The 21,496-nt window shown below is 29.8% G+C and overlaps 3 protein-coding genes across 3 annotated transcripts; 2 read left to right on the top strand and 1 right to left on the bottom strand.

The window, feature by feature from the left end:
- Positions 1-456: 456 nt before the first annotated feature.
- On the top strand, positions 457-4,182 carry LOC145752594 (calcium-activated potassium channel subunit beta-3-like). Its single transcript, XM_082568901.1, has 6 exons — positions 457-597; positions 739-916; positions 1,441-1,619; positions 1,961-2,133; positions 3,042-3,144; positions 4,078-4,182. Exons 1-6 carry the CDS (start codon positions 457-459, stop codon positions 4,180-4,182), a joined length of 879 nt encoding a protein of 292 aa, XP_082425027.1.
- Positions 4,183-6,125: 1,943 nt separating this feature from the next.
- Positions 6,126-9,828, bottom strand: LOC145753117 (uncharacterized). The gene is made up of 4 exons (XM_082569515.1): positions 9,488-9,828; positions 7,305-7,425; positions 6,929-7,195; positions 6,126-6,532 (listed from the first exon to the last, which is right to left on the bottom strand). The coding sequence occupies exons 1-3, from the start codon at positions 9,563-9,565 to the stop codon at positions 6,954-6,956; spliced, it is 441 nt and encodes a 146-aa protein (XP_082425641.1). The 5' UTR covers positions 9,566-9,828; the 3' UTR covers positions 6,126-6,532; positions 6,929-6,953.
- Positions 9,829-17,744: 7,916 nt separating this feature from the next.
- Positions 17,745-19,260, top strand: LOC145753270 (SWI/SNF-related matrix-associated actin-dependent regulator of chromatin subfamily E member 1-like). The gene has a single exon (XM_082569677.1). It carries the CDS (start codon positions 17,780-17,782, stop codon positions 19,043-19,045), a length of 1,266 nt encoding a protein of 421 aa, XP_082425803.1. The 5' UTR covers positions 17,745-17,779; the 3' UTR covers positions 19,046-19,260.
- Positions 19,261-21,496: the final 2,236 nt, after the last annotated feature.

Raw genomic sequence — 21,496 nt, 5'->3', positions numbered from 1 at the left:
TCTTTTAAGTACGTTCATATTCCGGGAATTAAGTTTCATATACAGTTGCATAAGTTTCTACGATTTGTACAATACTTACTATTAAAAATGAATTAGTAAATAGCTATTTGTTTCTCTGTATTACTTATTTCTATTTAATATTATTTATTGATCTATTTGCAACACAAAAAGTCGATATTTTGCTTAGAAGCTTTTTCCATCTACAGTCTTGCTAATTAATTTTGAGCCTTAAACATAAGCACTATTTAAAGTGCCAAAAATCAATTCGAAATTCTGGTGTAAACCCTAAAGGCCATAAAGGATTAAAAGAGACTCTATTTAAAACTCTTCTGTTCTACCAAGTCAATTGAATAACAAATACAAAAAATTGCATCAAAGGCAAGGTTAGTTAGTAGAATTTTAGCGTGAAAAAAAAGAAAGACAAAGCTTTATTTTTGGGACGTTAAATGTTAAATTATGACCTACCGGTTTACGAACAGCGAGCTGCGTGCGATTCACATTGGAATAATGATCATTGTGACGTCAGTTCTTGTCTTTTCTGTGACGTCAAACACTTTACTTTTACCTGCACTCAGAAGCCAGAAGTTCAGAAAAACAGTAAATATTAAGTTTTGTTTTGTTTTTAATTTACAAACATCAAATAGGTAAAAATAATGAAGGCCTAACGATACTAACAAATGTGTTAATAGCTTACGGGATGAAGTATAGAGTTAAAAAGCAGTTTATTTCTTTTTGTAGATTTGTACAGTAGAAGCTTCCAAGGTTCAGGAAAACCCTTGCAAATGTACAACTACAGACTGTGCAAGTCACTTCGACGATTGTAATGCTTATTCTCATGGTAGTTTTCCTTGTATTGGAGTATCTGTGAGATATCAAATACAATTTGAAGATTCAACTACCAACACTAGTCCTGAAGGTAAGTTGGAGATTTAAAGCATTAAAATGGCAACAAAATATGTGTTGGTACGCATTGTAAAGGTATCCATTTAGGAAATAAAATAAAGTAAGGGATATGCGTTTTTGTTAAATAAGCAAACTAGAATACTTGCAAGAATTTAGAATCGGTTAGTTAGATAGAAGAATCTTTTAAAACGATGGTTAGTTGGTAACAATACATTAAGAAAGATTTATATATTTAACACAAGTGCAAAGGTGTAGGCCTATGCTGTGCAAAGTTACTTTTATGCGCTTTTGAACTAAGCACGTCGACGTAGATTGCCCTTAAGTACAACGCAAACGTTTGGCCTTAGCAAAAAAAGTGTTTAAGCTATTTGCCTACCATAGTTAAAGTAAAATGTTGTAGACATTATGTAAGAGAATAAGTTAGTTAAGGTTTCGAAACTAGTATAAAATCTGCAAATTTTAAAAATTACTATTGTGATATTATATTTCCTTTAAATCTTAACAAACTTATGTAACTATTTAATTATAATGTTTTAGAATCAACTAGCTTAAAAGGCATTTCGAATATATACGCCATTAAAAGACTGGTGAATTGGCAAAAAATTTACAGCAATGCTTTATTACATAATGATAGCAAAAAGTGGGATGAAACCTCAACTCAAACTGTTAAAGGAGTTTTCTATATGACAGACTTGGATTTATATTATGAAGACGAGGTACATATTAATATATTAATTAATTATATTTTGATTGTTGATTATGGTTTGGAAATTTATAACAAATGGCTTATTAAAGTTTAATCGGTAAAAGTGAGTACGTTTTTGTTTCGTTTATTGGATTCAAACTTCGAAACTTAATGGAACTATGACTTACCTAATTAAAATTTAAAATTATTTAATTTTTTAAAATGTTTTATGAGAAAAAATTTTACTAAAATTTTTAAAAATTATTACAAAATGTTATATATTTGTTTTTCATGTATAGACACACATATTATTGAAAATTTGGGTCATTACACAAAGCTTTATGTAACCTTACTCTTTGCTTTTACTCTTAGTGTTCGTTTCATCCAACTTTCTCACCGACACCTTATAGAATGACAGAAGAAGTTGAAAACTTTCAACACAGTGTAGCTACCACTGGATCACAGTTTGAATGTTTTTACGACCTAGAGCTTTCAAACAAGGTGATATTGTATCGAGTTTACACGGATTGGACGATATTTCATGCGTAAGTAGCTAAAATTTTGTGTTTGCTTTTGATTTGTTTGTAGTTTAAGCAACTCTTGGAATTGATTTCTAATATTTAAATGTATACCAAAGTGCTGTATTGCTTTTAAAGTATGTTATATATATATATGTTTTGTATATATCTTTATCCTTGATGTATGAAAGTCGAATGCGCGACTTAAACATAGAGTAAAATCAGTTACTTCGACCCAGTCTCGAGTTGCCTGTGGCAGTTTGGGATATTATATAAATTATAATTGCCCAATAGTTATGCTGATGATTAAGTGCTGGTTCAACAGGAGTTCATACCATTTATAGCGATTTACTTAAGGGTGCTACAGCATGAGGACAGTGGGGATTGAACTTACGACCTCATGTGTGGTGTAGCAAGTGTTTTTACTATTACACCACGCTGCCGGTTTATATATATTTAAATAAGGGTCTACGGTACAAAAAGATTTAGTTACATAAGATACTAGACTCTGAGTTATAGTTATTATTTTTATTTAAAAAAGCTGTTTAAGCTATCGGTATACGTTGGACTTAAGGCAAATAGTTTGGCCTAAATTTTTAGGCTTTTAGGTTTGTAATTCGGACAATACCTTGACAGATATAACTGGGTTTGGTGGCCATGCCATAACATATTTAAAATCTTTATGTAAACATTAATACTTTTGGCATGTTTTAAATCATTAAATTGATTTTGTAATTTATCCCGTCGCATTGTTGTAATATTAATTGTATATCGTATTTATTATTTACTTTTATCAATGCGCAAAAAACCAAAATAAAATAAATAAAAAACCACTACTGTATTGTTATGGTTTATCCAATGCTCTGTAGCATACCCTAGCGGTTTAACATTTTTATTCAGGAAATCGCTTGGTTTAACTTGGGTTTATATTTTAGTGTATTTTGGCCGTTTCTTTTGTTGCTCTTCGGAATATTGGTGATCATAATTGTTTTCTTTTGTATTGCGGGAATAAAAGATTCTGCAGATTCAACTAACATGGTAAGTACATTTTAATTAACTTAAATTTGTTAAAAATTGTCTTTGTTGTTTAAAACCTTAAGAAACAAGTTATTAATAAAGTGTTTAAGGTTAGGTCAATTTTGACGTTATAGTTAATATTTTGTATTTCCCCGCTTGCTTTACATATAAGAAATTAACAATTGCGCAAAGAAAAAAATGGTAAAACGTAAAATCCAAAAAATTTTCCGTTTGTAAAAAATTATTTATTTTTTTATTTGTAATTGCCGTTTAAACTGTTTTCCTTTCACTTAATATGCGTGCTGACGTCATTCTACGCAACAAGGGGATTTATTTCGTCACTTAAACCTTATTTAAATAAACTAAGATATTTTTAGGAGTAGTTCTTACTAAAAAACTTATTTATTTGACTATCATTTAACCCCTAATAAATAGCGTGCCTAATTAGTGGTTTAATTTAATCTAAATATATTGGGATGATTGACAGGGGTCTGTTTGTTTAACTTAAAATAACAAAAGAATTTTGAAGTTGTAAAAAAAATAATTTATAAAATTTTGTATTTTAATATTTAACCAATAGAATTAATACGTTGTATGTTAAAATCTGTATATTTTTCATTTAATGTTTAACAAGTTTCTGAAATATTTTAATCCAAAATTGTTGAATTAATGTTTAAATAACCTAATGTAAAACTTCAAAATATTAAGAAAAGTTTTACTTTTTGGTCACGTTTTAGAACAAATGTTTACCTCCATCAGATCATTTAATTTTTCTTCAGATAAATTTTCGAACTTTGGTCATTTTTGTCTTGAAGGACATTTTTCAGTGTCTTAAATATAATCCTACGCTTAACCTCTTACCATATTACAAAAAGATTATAAACTGCTAAGTCAGGTTTTTGGGTTGAAAAAAAGTTTTTGTACAAAGTGTGTAAACAAATTTGCGTTTTCCAGAACAACACTTATCCAACCGAAGTTAAGCCTCAAAGTTCACCGAAAAGGAAAAGTTTAAGAAAACAAAAATCAAAATCTAACCAAGTAGAATTTACACAAGTATGAGTTGTGATATTTTTTATTAAAATATTTTGCATTTATGTTAACATTTTTGTTTTAAATTTAAAATAAACACAAAAAAACATTTTTTTTTCTTTTTTTTTATTTCTTTCTATTACAAAGCGTAAAAATTAGAAATTAAAACAAATTAATGTCAAATACAATAAAGTTAAACTAAATTTTTTTAAAAAATAGCTGTCTGGTTTTAAAGAAAGAATGGATTAATTTACCAACCTTGCTAAACTGATTTATTAACCTTGGTTGACTTATAAGTTAGGATAATCTTACATTTTACCAAAACATGATTTGAGCTAAAAGTAGCAGCGTTTACTAGTTGTGTTAATATGGTTTATATGCAGCTTAATTCTTGTACGAATTTCGCAATTTTGGACTTGTTTTCTAACGCCTATTTTGCTAAAATTCAACACCCAAAAATACTTATATTTTAAATGTTTTTTCATCTATACTTTTTTAAGAATGAGTAAAATTAAGATGCTTCACAAACATTATTACATATTTAATGTTTTTTAAAGTGTTTTAATTACAAGAATAATAACCACTATATTATGGTTGGCTGTCAAGTGTTTAAAAAGTGGTCAAGGTGTTATTTTTCCTGTTTAGCCTAATTAGTGAAGTGTTTAATGCCTAGTACGGCCAGCCGACAGAGTTTTAATTCCTACCTCACCGCCCATGTGTAATCTATTAATAACTAAGCCTAATGTTTATAATACCTTATCTACTGGTTTAGTGCTTAGGTTGGGTATATGTTACCTTAACGCGCTTAACTTAGAATATGTGTTTGAGGTATTTGTATTCTTAATCTCTTAATTTAAATATTAAAATTTAGGTATTCGATATGTAGTTTTTTTATGATTTTATTTGTAATGCATTTTTTTTTCATTTTTTGCATATAATACAAATTTACACAAAAATTTTTTTTTTCTCTAAATTTTAATTTTGATTAAAAAGTGTAAACATAGTTGTAAATATTTTTGCATATTTAAAAATAGTTTGTGTCATGCGATTATTGTTTTTGCAGCAACAACTGGTGACTGAATTCTTAAAAACTGTAACAAACATATTAGCATTTATCTTTGTGTAAATCTCATGGTGACTAACGATTTACGTTTCAAATCTTTTAATATGTTGCAAAAGACCAAATTGTAGCCTGCTTGCGTCATTGTATACATTTTAAATGGCGTACGTTAAGTTCAGTTCAAATCTGGACCTTTCTGCGTAAAAATTTATATTTAAAGACTGTTATGATGCAATTAAGTTCAATTTTTGGCTGTAAAATCGTCACCATATTTTTAAATGTCGTTTTTTGACCTATAACCTTGAAAACATTTGGCGAAAATTTCGCGAGTCATTTTAATTGATAAATGGTCCACCTATTACACGGTACATCGTCCACTCATATTCCCATTGCACGTTTATGCCTGTTTTAGGTTAATCGGAAAAATATATCACAACAAAATTCATATTTCGCGTGCGCGATTTATGGTAAGGCATCTATTTTTACCAGTGCAGTGTTTTAAACGCTATTAGCTTAGCGAGCGAAATCGTAATGTCAAACTCCTGTAATTCGTAATTGGCAAATCCGCGCAAATTTTACAGCAATTACTCAGTTTTAAAACAAACTACACCGCTCATAATCTACGCCTGTATCTTCGCACGAAAGTCGAGTGAATATATGTTCTTGTGGTGATGTATTTTAGGCTTGATTTTTGGATAATATTACATAAGATCTTAAATTAAAGTCTTCATAACTTGAAAAGAACGCCTTTTATGGTTTAATTTATCTTGCTCACCTGGCTTTTTATATTTATTTTTAATTTGTTTGTCATATCTGTTTAACATAATTCTATCTATACCTATAAAATAAATACGTACACATTGATTTAACAAATAAGGCAAAGTCTTTATTGTAAAATATAAAATGACAACACATAAAAAACACAATATAGTACGAAAATTGAAGCGTTTACAAAAAAAGTGATGGAATAAATAGGGACAAACAAAAAACAACAACAGTGTCAACAGTGAAGTAGAATAGTAGCCAGAAACTGGCAAAGCATCGTTGGGCAGTGGGTAGTCAAAAAAATCTCAAAAACGCGAAAATCTTAAAAAACAACTAAACATATTTCCCTGCGGTATATATGCTGTGCAAAGTCGTAGGCCGTACGTTGGGGTAAAAATACTCCAAACCATTAAACATCTAGGCTTGTCTTGCATTTTAGGTATAAATGTAGCCTTGATGTAAGAGGTACAGCCTATATAGTTGGCCATGTTGGAAGATTTTGGTCGTTTTTGAGATGATTTTGATATTCACGAGTGCGTTGGTTTTACTTGTTGCCTAAGATAAAAAAAAATTGTTAAATCTTTGTAATTTATATTTGTTTTTAATGTGGGTTTTAATTAATACAATTGGCTAGAAATGTATTAAATAACAAGATTTAAATTACACCAATATTGCAATTTTAATTTTTTTTTTTTAAGTTTTAAAGATTTTTAGGCATTAGTTTAAAATTTACAAACATATTAAAATGTTGTTTTTATAAGTTTGTAAATTTGAACCAGTTATCTAAAACTTTCAAAACTTCAAGAAAAAATATGAAAACAATATTAGCCATATTTAAATCACGTTATTTAATACAATTTTAGCCAATTAAATTTACAAAAATAAAAATAACATTTTAAATTTTTTGTAAATTTGGCGTAATTTATTATTAATATTATTTTAAATATTCACCTTCTGTATGAAGACTATTATCCGGCTACCACCGCCGTGCTCCGCCCATTGTTGATATTTGACCGCAACCAAAGTTATTGTTTTGAGATAACGGATCCAACGGAGAATTAAATCCGCAGCTCATAATCCGTAAACATCGATAACTTCGATCTTTTACGCAAACTTTTCTGTTCCATCTACTTCGGTTTCGCCTCGTGTTCCTAGGATAGGGGGCACCCCTTTTCGCGTGACGTTTTTGAACATTTTGGGATAAAATTTTGTCAAAATCTAAAAAAAATAAAATTATATATTAATTATTTTTTAATCTTATTTTTTAGGTATCGGTTTTTGGAATTTATTTAAATTATGGTTTTTATAAGTACTTTTTTTTGCTTACCGTTTGCTAATGACAGCATTAATTTAGGGATAAATAAATTTGTCGTTGTTTTTGGCGTTGGTTTTGGTGCTGATCTTTCTTCCATCGTTGCCATTAATTTTCTTATAAATTTCGAGTTATCCTAAAACGTAAAAAGAAAATTCGGTTAACCACTGGTTAGTGCAAATTTAATTATAACCAAACTGATTCGCTTTAAACACGTTTTAAATAAAATCATGTCTTATTATAACCTAGTCTGGTATTAGGTTAGCTTAATAATCAGTTCTGTTATATATAATATTAATTAAAACGGGGCCTTTGTCTTCCCAAACATACGAATGCTTTGTTATGTATTTCTTTAAAAGCGGTTAATGTAAAATGACTGTAATTAAGTATGTGGTTTATATAATAGGATCCGGTATTGCAGGCTTTAATTAAAACCTTAAATTTAATTCAACCAGTTATTATTCGCGACACAAATTTGCGACAATTTTATTAAAAAAAATATTTTTTTTGGTTTTTGTCGGCACTTAAAAATATGTAAAAACTTTGTACAAGCACAAAGCGCGTTTTTTCAGACAGGAAAATCCAATTAAAATGGAATTTCTTGATTAAAAATGCCTCGAATGCATTAAAAATTTTGTGCGTGTTCTAATTAGAGCTAATTTTCTAAGATCAATGCTAATTTCTATTCATTGTCAAAATATTGTACTCGACCAGGATGGTACATAATTGCCTCTCAGATAACATGCTCTTGGCGTAATTAACGGTCTTTATTGTAAGATGGAGACAGAGTAACACATTTTTGCCGGGTTCTCGTCTTTGCTTATAAGAATACGAGGCATTTTTGTACATGTGTAGAAGGTAAAATACCCTACGTGTTCTGGTACGAAATATCTTGATGCCGTTCACACGAAATAGTTCATACGAATTTTATTTAATCTGGCGGCAACGTGTCGTAAGCATGGCAAACATGGCCTCGATGTCACCTATCTATAAATAGACTTATTTATAATCACATCATTAACGCATTCCGATTAACTTTTAATTAGCGCGAGTTTAATTTCAAAATGGCCGCCAATAATGGATGTTACATGTTTCAGAGCTTGTATTATAAACGGTTAATGGCTATAATCGCCACCGTTTTAAAGTGGGATGATAAATCTTAATGTTTCGCTGGAAAATTAAACACTTTACTAAGAATATACGCTTGGATTTGAACTTTAATTATTCGCGTGATGAATTAACCAGAAAATTCTGTGAAAGTTTATTTTTAGCTTCCAAATCTGCGAAATTTTGACAATAAAATTGTAGGACTGTCCGAACTTTACCACAAAGCTTCATTACCATTTAAAGTCGAGTGTATGGTTTATGTAATTACATAAGTTTAACACAGTTATTCATACTTAATTATATAATAAATGCGCAATAAAAATTTTTCAGTTTGCAAATTTAGTATTTTTCTGACGTACTTACGAATTTACTTCGCAGTGGTTAAAAGTCAACATCTGTATTTCATATCACGTTTGGGTTAAAAATGTTTGCGCAAAATGTCAGTTTCAACGATTTGAAGTATTAACGCTTGTTTATCAGTGGCTTCATCGGATGTTATTTAAAGATCCACCCTTACCTACAATCTACGCTAGTTCAACCTCCTCTGCGTAAAACCCAACCCACGATTCTTACTTTCGAGTTCTTATTTTCTTAAAACAAAAAGCTTAACAAAAAGAGATCGCATCATGATAACGTCAATTGTTTTTGAATCAGGGAGAAATCGTTTTTTTCGGGAGAATTTTAAGAGCGAAAAAACACCGTTACGATCGCGTTGATGTCTTAATAATGTGATATGGCTTATTATGGCAGGTTTTAATCCTTTAACATGCGCGTGGTACTTTACCACAATCACGATATAAGGAGCTAAAAATAACCGAGTTTCCAAAGCCCTACTTTTTATTTGTTTTATTTTAGTGAAATTATCTAATAAGTAAATTAAGAAAAATGTAATAAAAATAAAAAAATAAGTAAATTCAATTCTCATTATAAATATTTACTTAATTAATTTATTTTTGCATTTTTGACTTTTATTTAAAAATTTTAAACCTAAATTCTACGCTTTATATTTTTATTTAAAATTTATATAAAATTTAAATATAATTTTTTTTTGTTTTGCAAAAAAACTATTTTCGAATTTTGTTTTTCTTTACCTGATAAACTGGCGATGATGACGTAATTCCAATAAACATTGTTGTTATAGCAACGCTCCATAAATGAAAAACTTGCATGTTTACAAATATTTATGTTTTCTTTTGTTGTAGAATATTGTACGAGTGCAGTTACTGGTCTGACTTCACGTTAAAATGACTTCGTAAAAACTTTGCGATTCGAAGTTCAAGTGATCTTTTTTCTGTTAAAATCCGCAAGACTTTAAAATTATCTTCTTCCTTTTGTCGAGAAGAGAGATTGTTTTTGTTTCACTTTTAAAATACAGCCAAACAGGCGGCTAACTTAAGTTTGTTTTATTTTCTGTCTTCGCGAGTTGAACGCTAAGTTGCTTATGATCCGACCCTTGCTCGTGCTCTCTGTTTTAACCCGATCTGTGAGAAAAAATCGAAATGCCAATTCACGTATTGCGCTCATCTGAAAGCGGTCATTATCGGTTCGATAACAGCGCACCACGCCGACTTCTCGGCGAGCCTATAAGCGGTTTTTATTGCCTATCATTCCGGCTAAATTGGGCCCACGGTTCGAGGTTTATAAATGACGGAAATGTGTAGTGGTTCGGAAAATTTCGTTTCTACGTCGTTTGACGTAATTTTTACGGACGCTTGTTTTTGTGCAGCGCGATGCAGTTGTGACGTTTTACGAGCGTCGATGACGTCACGACGCGCTGACGTGAACTGGCGCGTTAAATCTGACTTTTCGGAAATTCATCTAACAATGCTAATTCTTGTTTATAAAAGGCCTTAACGGTTTCTCGCGGCCTTTAAATAGCCAATGATCTTGCAAAGACAAAGGACGGTGCAATTGCAATCGATATCCATTAGAGCCCCTTATCCAGTTGACATATTTATTTTTACAAAAATAAAACCATAAATGACTTTTCTGGGAATTTTTAAAAGCGAGTTACTGGGGACCTTTTGACTTGTTGTCAGAGTTTGGACTTTAAAGTAAAGTAACGGCACGCGGTTTAAATAAACTTTAAGTAATCTCTTTTTGGACGATATAGGACCGCAAAAGTTTACAAATTATATACAAATAAATTAAGCTGATTGGCGTCAAGAAATTGCTTTAATTCCTTGAAATATGTACATCCCTACCTTCAAAAGAATATTTTTCTAAACATTCGATTTCGTTTCTCCTTAAGCAAATGGATACGACAAACGATTGCATTCAAGCCTAAATAAAATGCACCTGCTATACTTATTATAGCTTGTGTGGTTGCAAAGGACTTACTGAGCAATCCATCACGAGTTTTAAACGACATACATACACGATAATGTCGTTACTGTATATGTTCCAACAACAAGTTGTATCATATCTTGTTCGAATCTTAAGTTATATCAATTTAGATGTATACGTTACCCTTAAGATGTTTTGAAGTCTAATTAATCATTTGCAAGAGAAACTACCGTTATTTGCTTGGAATGTATCTTTAATGTCTGGAAGAATAAACATTCAACAGGTTCGTGCTATCAAACAGTGCTATGTTCACTTTGCTTGTATATATAAAACATTGTGGTTTAATATGTTTCCAAGCTAAAAGCCGACCGAACCTTAATTTAGATTTTGTATCTCATTAGCCGAGATTAGTTGAACTTCAGTTTATTTATAGTGATTTGTTTTTAAATTTCATCAGACCAGGTGGCGAAGTGTTAACGTGTGTGATTGTATATAGGTATGGCACGACATTGAAATACTCATGGTCGACTTGGATGTTTTTATTTTAATTATTAAGACCACCTGCACGACTTGTCAATTCTTATTCCTTCTTCCCCGACTAACTTCAAGGCGTTTCTTATCTTGTTATGGTGTTATGACAAAGCTGTCTTGAAGTAAGATAACGAAAACAGGAATCGGAAACATTGATTCCCACAAAACATTAAATAAATCTCCAACCCAGACACTTTCCATTTAAAGATTTAAAATTTTATGAACAAACTTTTTGTGTTTTTTTGTCAAACTTGAAGGTACACGTAAAAACAATGAAATGTTAAAGTGATGATAATTTTAGGTCAAAATAATTGGCTGAATGTTCTTGTCACATTTCTTCTTTTTTGCCAAAACATATTTCTTATTTTTTTATCTTTTAAATGTTACATTTAAAAGAAGACTTTACATTGGTTTAAAATTGAAAAAGTTTTTAAATATGCGTTGAAATAGGTGTGTTGAGGGGTAACAAATGTTTAAATTATTAACACATTTGTTGAAACCACAAAAATTATATTATTGATAATAACTCGGAATAACCTAGTTAAGATAAGATCTTCCTAGGCAAAACCAATTGAACAAGTTGTTTTCCGTTTCCGGTATATATTTATTCTTAATACCGAACTTGCGTGAGCTTTCCAGCTCGTTATGTGAAACTTGACGACTAAATTTCTGTTCACTTTAAACGTAGGTGATTATGAATGTCAATACCCCAATTTAGATGATTAAATAAATCTCTGGCGGTCGAAGCTTTGAAGTTGTATCGGAAACGCTTAAAGGTACAAATATCTCGAAATGTTGATTGCATTTTTGTACGGTATTTTCGTCTTGTTTATTCGCATATTTTCGATAGTTGTGCGTAGAATCACAGGCACCGTATTTAATAATAATTGCCTGGTCAAATTTATTTTAAGACTAACCTATCACTCAAAACATGAAAAACATATTGTGTCTGTTACTTTTACGTGACTAATGCACAAAATTGACTTATTACAATTCTTGAGGACTCAAATTCGATGCGATTTAAAGGATCCTTAAGCTTTTTGGCGCTTGTAATTGGAGAAATTATTATGTGTTATTGAACATATATGGTTCGTATATTTTCTGGGTTTTTGCATTTGCAGAAGTACAGAGTCTAGCTCGAATTCCAGGTTCATGAAACGTTTACCTTAAATCATAATATTTAGGCGTTTAGTAAAACAAAAAGTGTGACATGGTTTTAACACTTTTTCTCCAAACAAACACTTCGTAAACACTTCCAAGGAACGTCAAAGCGTTTAATATAATCCCCAAGTAATTGCCTTGTAAATATCTTAAATAACTCGATGTTTAACCACTTCTATTACTCATTGCGCAATTTCGGTTAAGATGGTGAAGAGACCTAAATCTCGTGCCTAAATAACTTTTAATTTACCAAGTTTACGTACGGTAGTTTTTAATTAATTTGTTAAACGTCTATTTTAGTGTTGTAGGATTTTTAAACGTGATGAGATTTTCTAATTTCTCCTTTACCTATGCTTTAAACTGGACTTTTCGGTAAATTATTTGATGAGTTTAACATATTGTTGACAACAGTAAAATCGTTTGCTAAATACCTAATCGTTGATATAGATACAGGGATGATTCAACATCTAATAACTTGTTAATGGGAATGTCTTAGGAATAAGCCATATGACCTTACAGCATTACTCATAAAAATTTAAGTTTGTTGTTGCAGTATAAAATAGTAAACTGTTTTGAAGTAGTGAACTGGCATAAACCTTTATGATATGTTTGTTGTAAATTTTGCTAACTTTTAAATTTTGTATCGCTTGTAGCATGCATCGGTTATTCATTTACGTTTGCTTTAAAATGGTTTACATTGAAATAGTATGTATTCCAAAAAAATATAAAAAATTTAAAAAGTTTCGTTACACAAGCACAAAATATTTGTAGCCTACTTAGTTTTGCATTAGGTATGACTTAGCATTGTATTCACAGTCAAGATCTATATTTGGCTATGATGTATTTAAATTTTAGTCTTCACAAAGTTCTAAGAAACTGAAACGAAGCAAAGGAGAATTGGTTCTCTGTAAAAACATATGTCTACAAGCCTTCAAAAACTGATCAAAATGGCCTTGACTGGGGTGTGGGTAGCAGCGTGTCGAATTTTTAATAACAAGTCACATGTTCAATATGTCATGGCCAAATCTACTACACTAGTCAATATCACGTTGTGGGAGTTATCGTGTCCTTATTTAGATCGGAGTTTGGTATTTTTGTTAAAATGAGCTTCCTGGAAAAATTTTACTTCTGAAGTTTAAAAATTGTTTTGATTTTTTTGTTAACGGTGTTATTGTTTGAGGCTTGTTCTATTAACGATAAAACTCTGATCTATTTTTGATATAACATGTGTTTTGTGTCAATCACATGAAAAATTTGTGTTTTTATTTTAATTTCCTGGAAAATTTAATTTTAAACTAAACAAAATAATGCAATTTAAATTTTTATCGTTAATTCACAATTTGAACTGAATTTTTGTCATCGTTAATATGGTTTATGTATTTATTTTAAATTTAATCAGATTTCTTAAACCTTATCAAAAGTAGTTGTCATTAAATTAATTTAAAAGCAAAAAAGTATTTGGTAAAAATGTTGAAATGTCACTAACAACATTTACGCCCTATCTTCTACCCAAATTAATTTTCGTCCTATGTATGCTTGTTTATATGCCAACACCATCAATTAATTTAACAACATAATATCAGCACAGAAGGTCAGGGTGATATCGGGTAAAAATTTTAAGTTCGAAATGTGCACGTGCGCATTTTCGGGTCTATTTTTAGAAATTTTACCTTGACCGATTTTTCTGGGTGGAGAAGTCATCTTTACCAATAATAAACGTGCAAATTTGCAGAATCATTTGTGATCGTTTTGTGACAAAGCGAATTTTTATAACTATTACGCAAATTTTTGTTTTACTTAAAATTTTTTCGGAAGAAACAAATTTCGAAATTTTGTTTTGTTGCTGTCAAACGCATGTAAACGATACTTGTGATAGTTTAAATGCTATTATTTCTATCTCCTATCTTAAAAATGTGGTAATTTCACAATAAATATAATGTATCGACGCAATAACTACGCATACCCTTAAAATACGAAACTCACAGGTGCAAATTTACGTTGTTTCATTCGAGTAATCTACAAAATATGTATGTAAATTGTGTTTTAGAGTTAAATTTATGCATGCTTTGTTTTGTCAATAAATTAACATTATAGCAGGTGTATGGTAACCTTAATTGGTTAACCGCTGTATAATTTAAAATAAATATGAAAAGTGGTATCACTTGCTAAAAAAATGCAGTGGTAGAAACAGTTATTTTGAAAATTTATCAAAGTTCATTTGGAAATTTTATTTTTTTCGAAAACACAAAGGAATTTAAAAATATCTCCTAACATGTATCATTATTGCAATCATAACGATTAATCAATGTTAATTCTGAAAGTCATATCTTTTTAAAACTGTATTTTTGATCATGTATTTAAAGATAAGCTCTAACCGGATCCAATTAGATAAGGGGTTATTATTTTGCATTTATATGGCAAGGTACGAGCTATGTTTTCTATTCTTGCGTGCGATCGCAGTGTTTAAACGCTACGATACTGAACCAATTAAAAAGTGATTTAACGAAAAGCCGAACACGTTTGCCTTTTACCGTAGCATTTCAATTAGGAGAAGTGTGTTACAGTTTCTATTATGGTAAACGAGGCAGCTGTTTTTCTGCCCAAATCCTAATAATAAAAAAACAAAACTCAGAAAAACTCTCCCACGTATGTAATATTTACATCGTCTTGCGCAAGAATTTATGACGGATAAAACGTTTATGGTCAGGAATTGGTAATTTTATTAAGGTTACGCCTTTTAAATCGTTGTTTACCAGTCATTAGTGAAAACTTTAATCCATTCTCTTATAGTGTTTTGCAATAACATTGTAACGCGTGTTATAACAAAGTCACGTAAGCCGCCTTATATATTTATAGAAATTACACAGAAATATTTTTTTTATTTTCTTGTTTAACAAAAATAAATTTGTTAAGTGCAAATTCAAATTGTTGAAACTGCCTGCAGATATAGAATTTCATTTAATTTTTAAAAATATTTAAACTTTTTTTATTAAGTTGTTTTTTAAATAAAAATAAAAATTGTCTTTTTAAAGAGAGTTGTCAAATGCCTAACAAGTAAATCTATGGTTTAACTTTACCAAATTTTGCGGGTTTTCTTTCGAAATTCGCTTCGGTCTTTGGTGTCAAAAATGTTGTAGATTTACTTGGAAAATTACAGAATTTTGAAATCTTGTAGATTAAGTGATATTTACATCACGAAAATGTTTTTAAATCTGACAGCTGTTTGGTTATAGTTGGTTTGTTGAGTCATATTAATTGCAGAATAATAACCTAACAAGTTCATGCTTTTTGTATTTAAACTAAAATATTTTTTATACAAAATTTTACCAAAAAAAAAAAAAAAAAATATTTTTATACAATTAAAAAAATCATATTTTATAAGGAGAAGGGAAAGGTTGCTCTTTTATTGTTTGTTAAATATCGAAAGCTTCATGCGGTATATCTATAACTGGCTTTGCAGATTTTCACGATAACCTTACTAAAATAAAAGAACTAAAGCCCAAAAATAAATATTTGCAAAGCTAAAACGTGGCAACTACTATACATATTAGGCGAGAGAGTAAGGTCTACAATGTTTTGAGTAAATATTCTAACATGATATTAAAACATGTTTTAAATCAGGGAGAATTGAATCTAATTAAAAATTTGCAAGTTTTTGCAAAATGGCGAAATATATATAAATTATATTTGACAAAATACAATTTATTTAATTTTTGTTTGGTTTTATTAGACAGGGAAAAAATTTATATTTTATGTAAACGCAATTATCTAAATTATTTAACTTAATATTAAGTTAAATTAAATAGCAACATATGACATGGGTTACTCCAAAAATTTACTGCTGAATATTGTATTTAGCCTTGTCGTTTTTTTTTAAATTTTGATTTAAGAAGTTCACATGATATATCTTAGATACGACGCTCATAAAAATGACAGCTGATTCAAATCAAGATTAAAAAAATCAAAAAGTGGTTTCACGCTACTAACTTCAAATATAATCTTGTCACATTTTGTTTTGAAATAAATATCAATAACATTAAAAATGGGGAAACGTTGGATTTTAAAATGTTAAAATGTCCTTGTTGTCATCTTAGAAAGGTCTGTGTGGGTTTTGTTTACGTAGAAAACACGAAACTTGAAGTTAAAAGTAGTATCTTGTGACACATATTTAACACAAGCCTACTTCCTACCCTACTTTTCAGAGAACGTCAACATTAAATTCTATTTCTCAATTGTAAACGTTACGGGGTGACGTCACGAGGTAAAGATATTTATCTAATCGCAATGAAGTAGTCACATATTTTAATAGGCTTACAGTATTTATGCACGCGAACTCTTTAAAATTGCTTTATATTCGTGCAAGTGTCCAATCAAAGCAAAGTTAAGCTGACACGCTGCCTTATTAGATAGATTTCGGTTGACAAGAAAATAATACCCTGTTTAACATTTCATATAAATGACAAATATGCTTCAAATGTAGTAAATAACTTTCTGGATTTTTATTGATTTAATAAAACGTCGTATTTATAGATTAAAGTTTTTCTTAGCTGACAATTTAAATTCCAGTATTAATTTTTATTTTCTATATAAAATAAACTTGCACTTTAAATAAGTTTAACGATAATTGTTAATATAAGGCATGTTAGTTTATGCCCATTTAAAAGGTTACCAATTTGTAATCGTAATCTTTCTCGAACACATAAAATATTGTCCATCACAACATGAGACTTTTATGTATATTTTTAATTTTGATATTTTTTCTCTGTTTTGTTGATTATATTTTAAATAAGAAAATTATATTTTTACCATTAATATTTAAGAATATTTCTTTGTTCTTTAAGTTTTAAACCAATCTGCAATTTACCATCAAAAATCAATGGTTGTGGTATAGTAGCAATTCCAGAAATGTTGGAAACCAAAACCAGTGAATTTTTTTATAATTTTTCAAATTAGTTGAAATTTTCTACTCCATTTTGTTAATTAATATTTTTTCAACTACGAAAATATAATAGCTTACAGATAAAATTGTAAAGTACAAATTTTAGTATTTTTAAGATAACATTTTTGACACATTTTTTTATGTAAATTGGCATATTTTTTGACATATTTTGGCACTTTTTAGCGCGCATTTTGTTGGCACATTTCTTAATGTCTTGCACGTTTTTGTTTTGAAATTAATACTTGCATTAAGATCATAAAAAATAGTTTTTAATAAATACCAGAAGCAATATTTTTTAGTTTTAAAGTATTTTGTTGTTTTGTAATATGTTATAACAGGAAAAAGTGAGGACAAAAAGACAAAAAACTAAATGATAGCTTATAAAATAACTTTAAACATAAAAATATTTTTGTAACTTTTATTTAGCTTAACAAGATTAGTTTTACTATAATACTAAAATTACAAAATGTCACGGCGTTCTACGAGATCAACGGCGATGGACAATTCTATGTCATCATCAGTTGCTTTAACATCCAACCATCTTGCCCCAAGCACTCTCATGTACATGAACAGTCAATACAATCACCCTGCATTCAACAAACTACATTTGGGACCTAACATTTCACACAACGGTAAGGCATATGGGTCTTCAAATGCGATACCAAAAGCACCAAAACCACCAGAGAAACCTATTATGCCATACATGAGATATAGTCGTAAGGTTTGGGATGAGGTAAAGGCAAATAACCAAGATTTAAAACTGTGGGAAATTGGTAAAATTATTGGCAAACAATGGAGAGAATTACTGGCCTCAGATAAGCAAATTTACATGGAAGAATACGAAACCGAAAAGTTGGAGTATCAAGAAATGTTAAAGTCCTACCACAACTCACCGGCATATCAAGGGTTTTTGCAAGCTAAGGCACGAGCCGAAGCCATGGAGGTGGAACAAAGAGCGGCAGAGCGTGATGACTCGAGCATGAGTATCGAACCTGCAGATGACGGAGCCGGTGATACCGATGAAGGATTCTCGGTCAAGCATGTCTCAGCTGCACGATTTCAAAGAAATCATCGTCTTATGCAAGAAATTTTATCCGAGTCTTGTGTGTTGTCACAGGCGCGTGGTATTGTGACACAACAGCGTTTGGATGTGCTTAAAAACCAACTTAACTCACTGGACAGACATCAGAGTAAACTACAAACTGAGCTAGGAGAAATTGAAAAAAATCACAGCGCCACCAAGCGGAAATGGAAAGATCAATCAACGGCCTTTGCAACCGAGATGAAACGACTTAGAAATCTGACTCCTGAAGAGTATTATGTTGAGTATAAAAAGCAACAAGCAATAAAAGCTGCTGCGTTGAAAGAGGCACAATTAGCTGCTGAGAAAAAAGCAAAGGAGCTTGCAAAAATTGCAGAAGAAAAAGCACTGGCTGCTAAAAAAGAGGAAGAGGATGAAGTGGAAGTAAAAACTGAAGAAACAGAAACAGAAAAAGATTCGGTTCCGCCAGAAAATAAAGAAACTGACACTAAAGTAGAAGAACCTGCTGAACCTGATTCTACCACAACAGAAACAGAAACACAGAATGCTAACACTAATAAAGATGAAAAAGAAGTTAAAGATGAAAAATCTGATGAAAATGATAAAACTGAGTCAAAATCCGATAATAAAGAAGAGCCTATGGAGGTGGAGGATAATAAGGCTGAAGAAGAAGAAAAAGAAAAATCTTAAAAACTGAAAGTTTTGGTATTAGTTAAAGACAATTTTGCAATCATTTTTTCTTTCATTTTTTATTTTATAGCAGTGAATTTCAATTTGTATTTAGTATTTTCTATTTGTGAAAACAACTTTTCGTTATGTAAAGCTGTTTAGATAAAAATATAGTTCACAACTGCAAAATTTCAACCACTTAAGACTTACTTCTTTTTGTATTTAGAGATCAAAAATGTAACACTATCAAAATAGAATTAAATTTTTTTGTAAATATTGAAATTTTTTTCTGAAAAATGAATCGCCGATTCAAAATTAGAAACAGTTTGGATTTTTACAAAAATAATAAGGTAAGTTTTCATTTGAAACTCATTCAAAGTTTTCTAACATTTATCTATCAAAAACTTTAAATTTATATTTTAAAAATTACTTACGTTTATTTTTATGCTGGTTTAATAATTATTTTATTTTTCTTAAGGGGTCAAAGAAACAAATGATTTCATCAATAAGTAATACTAAAAACATTTGTGAAGGTAATTAAAACTTAATACAAAACAATGTTTTTTTTAAACTTTTGTGAAAACTACACAAAAGTTTTAAGATTTATTGAAAAAACCTATTTGAAAAAGGAAACCTTTATGTTATACTTAAACTTAATATCATGCTTATCAAATCTGTTTATAATTTAGATAATGAAAGTGAAATGGAAATACCACAAAGTAATACTGAATCTTTTGAAAGCTCACTTTTGTTAAGTGAAAATGATGATATCGGTAATCAAACCCTAACTCCAATCAATTCAGAATCCATTAAATTTTTAATATTTAGTTGATCTTGTATATATTTTTTTTAGGTACCGATTGTATAAATTGATGACTGTCTTATATTTGCAAGTTCTATATGTATTAAAATAGAATTTTTTTAGAAAATGCTGATTCCTCGGTTGAGATAACTCGTAATGTTGAACTTCCAAGTTATTTAACAATGCCTCTCCTTACTCCATTACAAACAAACAAAATAATCTCAAACCAAAACCTTCAATCCACCTTTGTTGATGAATTTCAACACAAAGAAGATTTATCTCCAAGATTTTCAGTTTCACCGATAAAAGCAGATTTTTTGGTGAATTGTTTTTCAAATGAGGAAAACGGGGCTTTGACTCCGGAAAAACCAGAACAACAAAATGTAGTTTTAACTGTTTGTTCTCCGGATAATATACAAGGTATACTAAAAAATAAGTTATTAAAGAAATTTAAGTTTGTTAATGAATATATAAATATTAAATAATTGATATAAATTTTTTTTTTCTTATGTTTATATTTAAAATATTTTTAGCAATTATATTTTATTTTTAAAATCAGAAAAATCTCTTTATCTTGATAATTCTAACACAGACAACATAAACGAACCCATTTTAAATAAAATATCACCTCAAGATGTAACACCTAAGGTAATAAACCTAAAAAAATATTAAATAGGCTATTTTGTTTGTAATATAAAACTCAATTTTTTAAAAAGTTTGTCCAACAAATTTTTTCAGTAAATATTTAAAATTTGTGATTTTTTGTTATTCTTTTTTAGATTTGTTCTATAAGTTAAATTAAATTCTACAGATATATACTTTATATATTTTTTTGTATATATTTTTATCCTTGATGTGGGAAAGTCAAATGCGCGACATCAGTTACTTTGACCCAGTCTAGAGTTTCCTTTTGCAGTTTGGGATATTTATAAAGATTATAATTGCCTGATAATTATGGTGCTGATTAAGTGCTGGCTCAGCAGGAGTTCATACCGTTTAAAACGCCTTACTCAAGGACGCTACAGCATAAGATCAGAGGAGATTGAACCCACAACCCCATATGTGGTGTAGCAAGTGTTCTTACCACTACATTACGCTACCGGTTAAATATATATACTGTGAATACATAAAAGTATTAAACATTTTATTCAGAAAGGTGAGCAAGAATTAAAAAGTTCTCTTGCCTCAAAACTTGATTTCAGAACAAGCACCCCAAACCAACCTTTAAATGTTGTTGTCAAAGCCAAAAAGAGATTATACTCCGAGCACAGTGAAACAGATAATTTGGTAAGTTTACTGTTACAGAAACTACTTAAAGAATACTAATAAACTAATAGTAACAATTTTTTGCTAGTAACAATTTTTACCATACATGGCATCAATGCTATTTTTTGCTTTAAAAATGTATTTTTTTTAATAAATTTAATTTTTTTTGTTTTTTTTTAGAAATTTATTTATTTTAAATTTTTTTGTTTTTCAAAATTTTTTTTAAAACTTGCGACAGTCTGTTGTTGAGTTGTCCTCAATAGCGGAGTTGGAAGAAGGGTATGGCTCCCTCGAACTACCTCCTCGTCCAAAGAGTAGAGGAACGATCAACTCGGAAGAAATTGTTGGACTTTCTTGTTCTCATCTGATGGGTGAGAGTTTTTTTAACCGGTGTTTCAGTTTTA

Source organism: Corella eumyota, chromosome 5 (assembly GCF_963082875.1).
Source record: "Corella eumyota chromosome 5, kaCorEumy4.1, whole genome shotgun sequence".
Classification (NCBI taxonomy): domain Eukaryota; kingdom Metazoa; phylum Chordata; class Ascidiacea; order Phlebobranchia; family Corellidae; genus Corella; species Corella eumyota.
The sequence above is the reverse complement of the archived record's forward strand: the minus strand, read 5'-3'. Positions and strand labels throughout refer to the sequence as shown.

Bases quoted from the DNA above. Each gene is read 5' to 3' on its own strand.
- LOC145752594 (XM_082568901.1), top strand. From the start codon at position 457: ATGACCTACCGGTTTACGAACAGCGAGCTGCGTGCGATTCACATTGGA. The intron at 1,620-1,960 runs GTACATATTAAT...TTTTACTCTTAG, and splicing joins ATTTATATTATGAAGACGAG to TGTTCGTTTCATCCAACTTT. The intron at 2,134-3,041 runs GTAAGTAGCTAA...TTTATATTTTAG, and splicing joins GATTGGACGATATTTCATGC to TGTATTTTGGCCGTTTCTTT.
- LOC145753117 (XM_082569515.1), bottom strand. From the start codon at position 9,565: ATGCAAGTTTTTCATTTATGGAGCGTTGCTATAACAACAATGTTTATT. The intron at 7,426-9,487 runs GTAAAGAAAAAC...TTTACGTTTTAG, and splicing joins CATCATCGCCAGTTTATCAG to GATAACTCGAAATTTATAAG. The intron at 7,196-7,304 runs GTAAGCAAAAAA...TATTTTTTTTAG, and splicing joins AATGCTGTCATTAGCAAACG to ATTTTGACAAAATTTTATCC.
- LOC145753270 (XM_082569677.1), top strand. From the start codon at position 17,780: ATGTCACGGCGTTCTACGAGATCAACGGCGATGGACAATTCTATGTCA.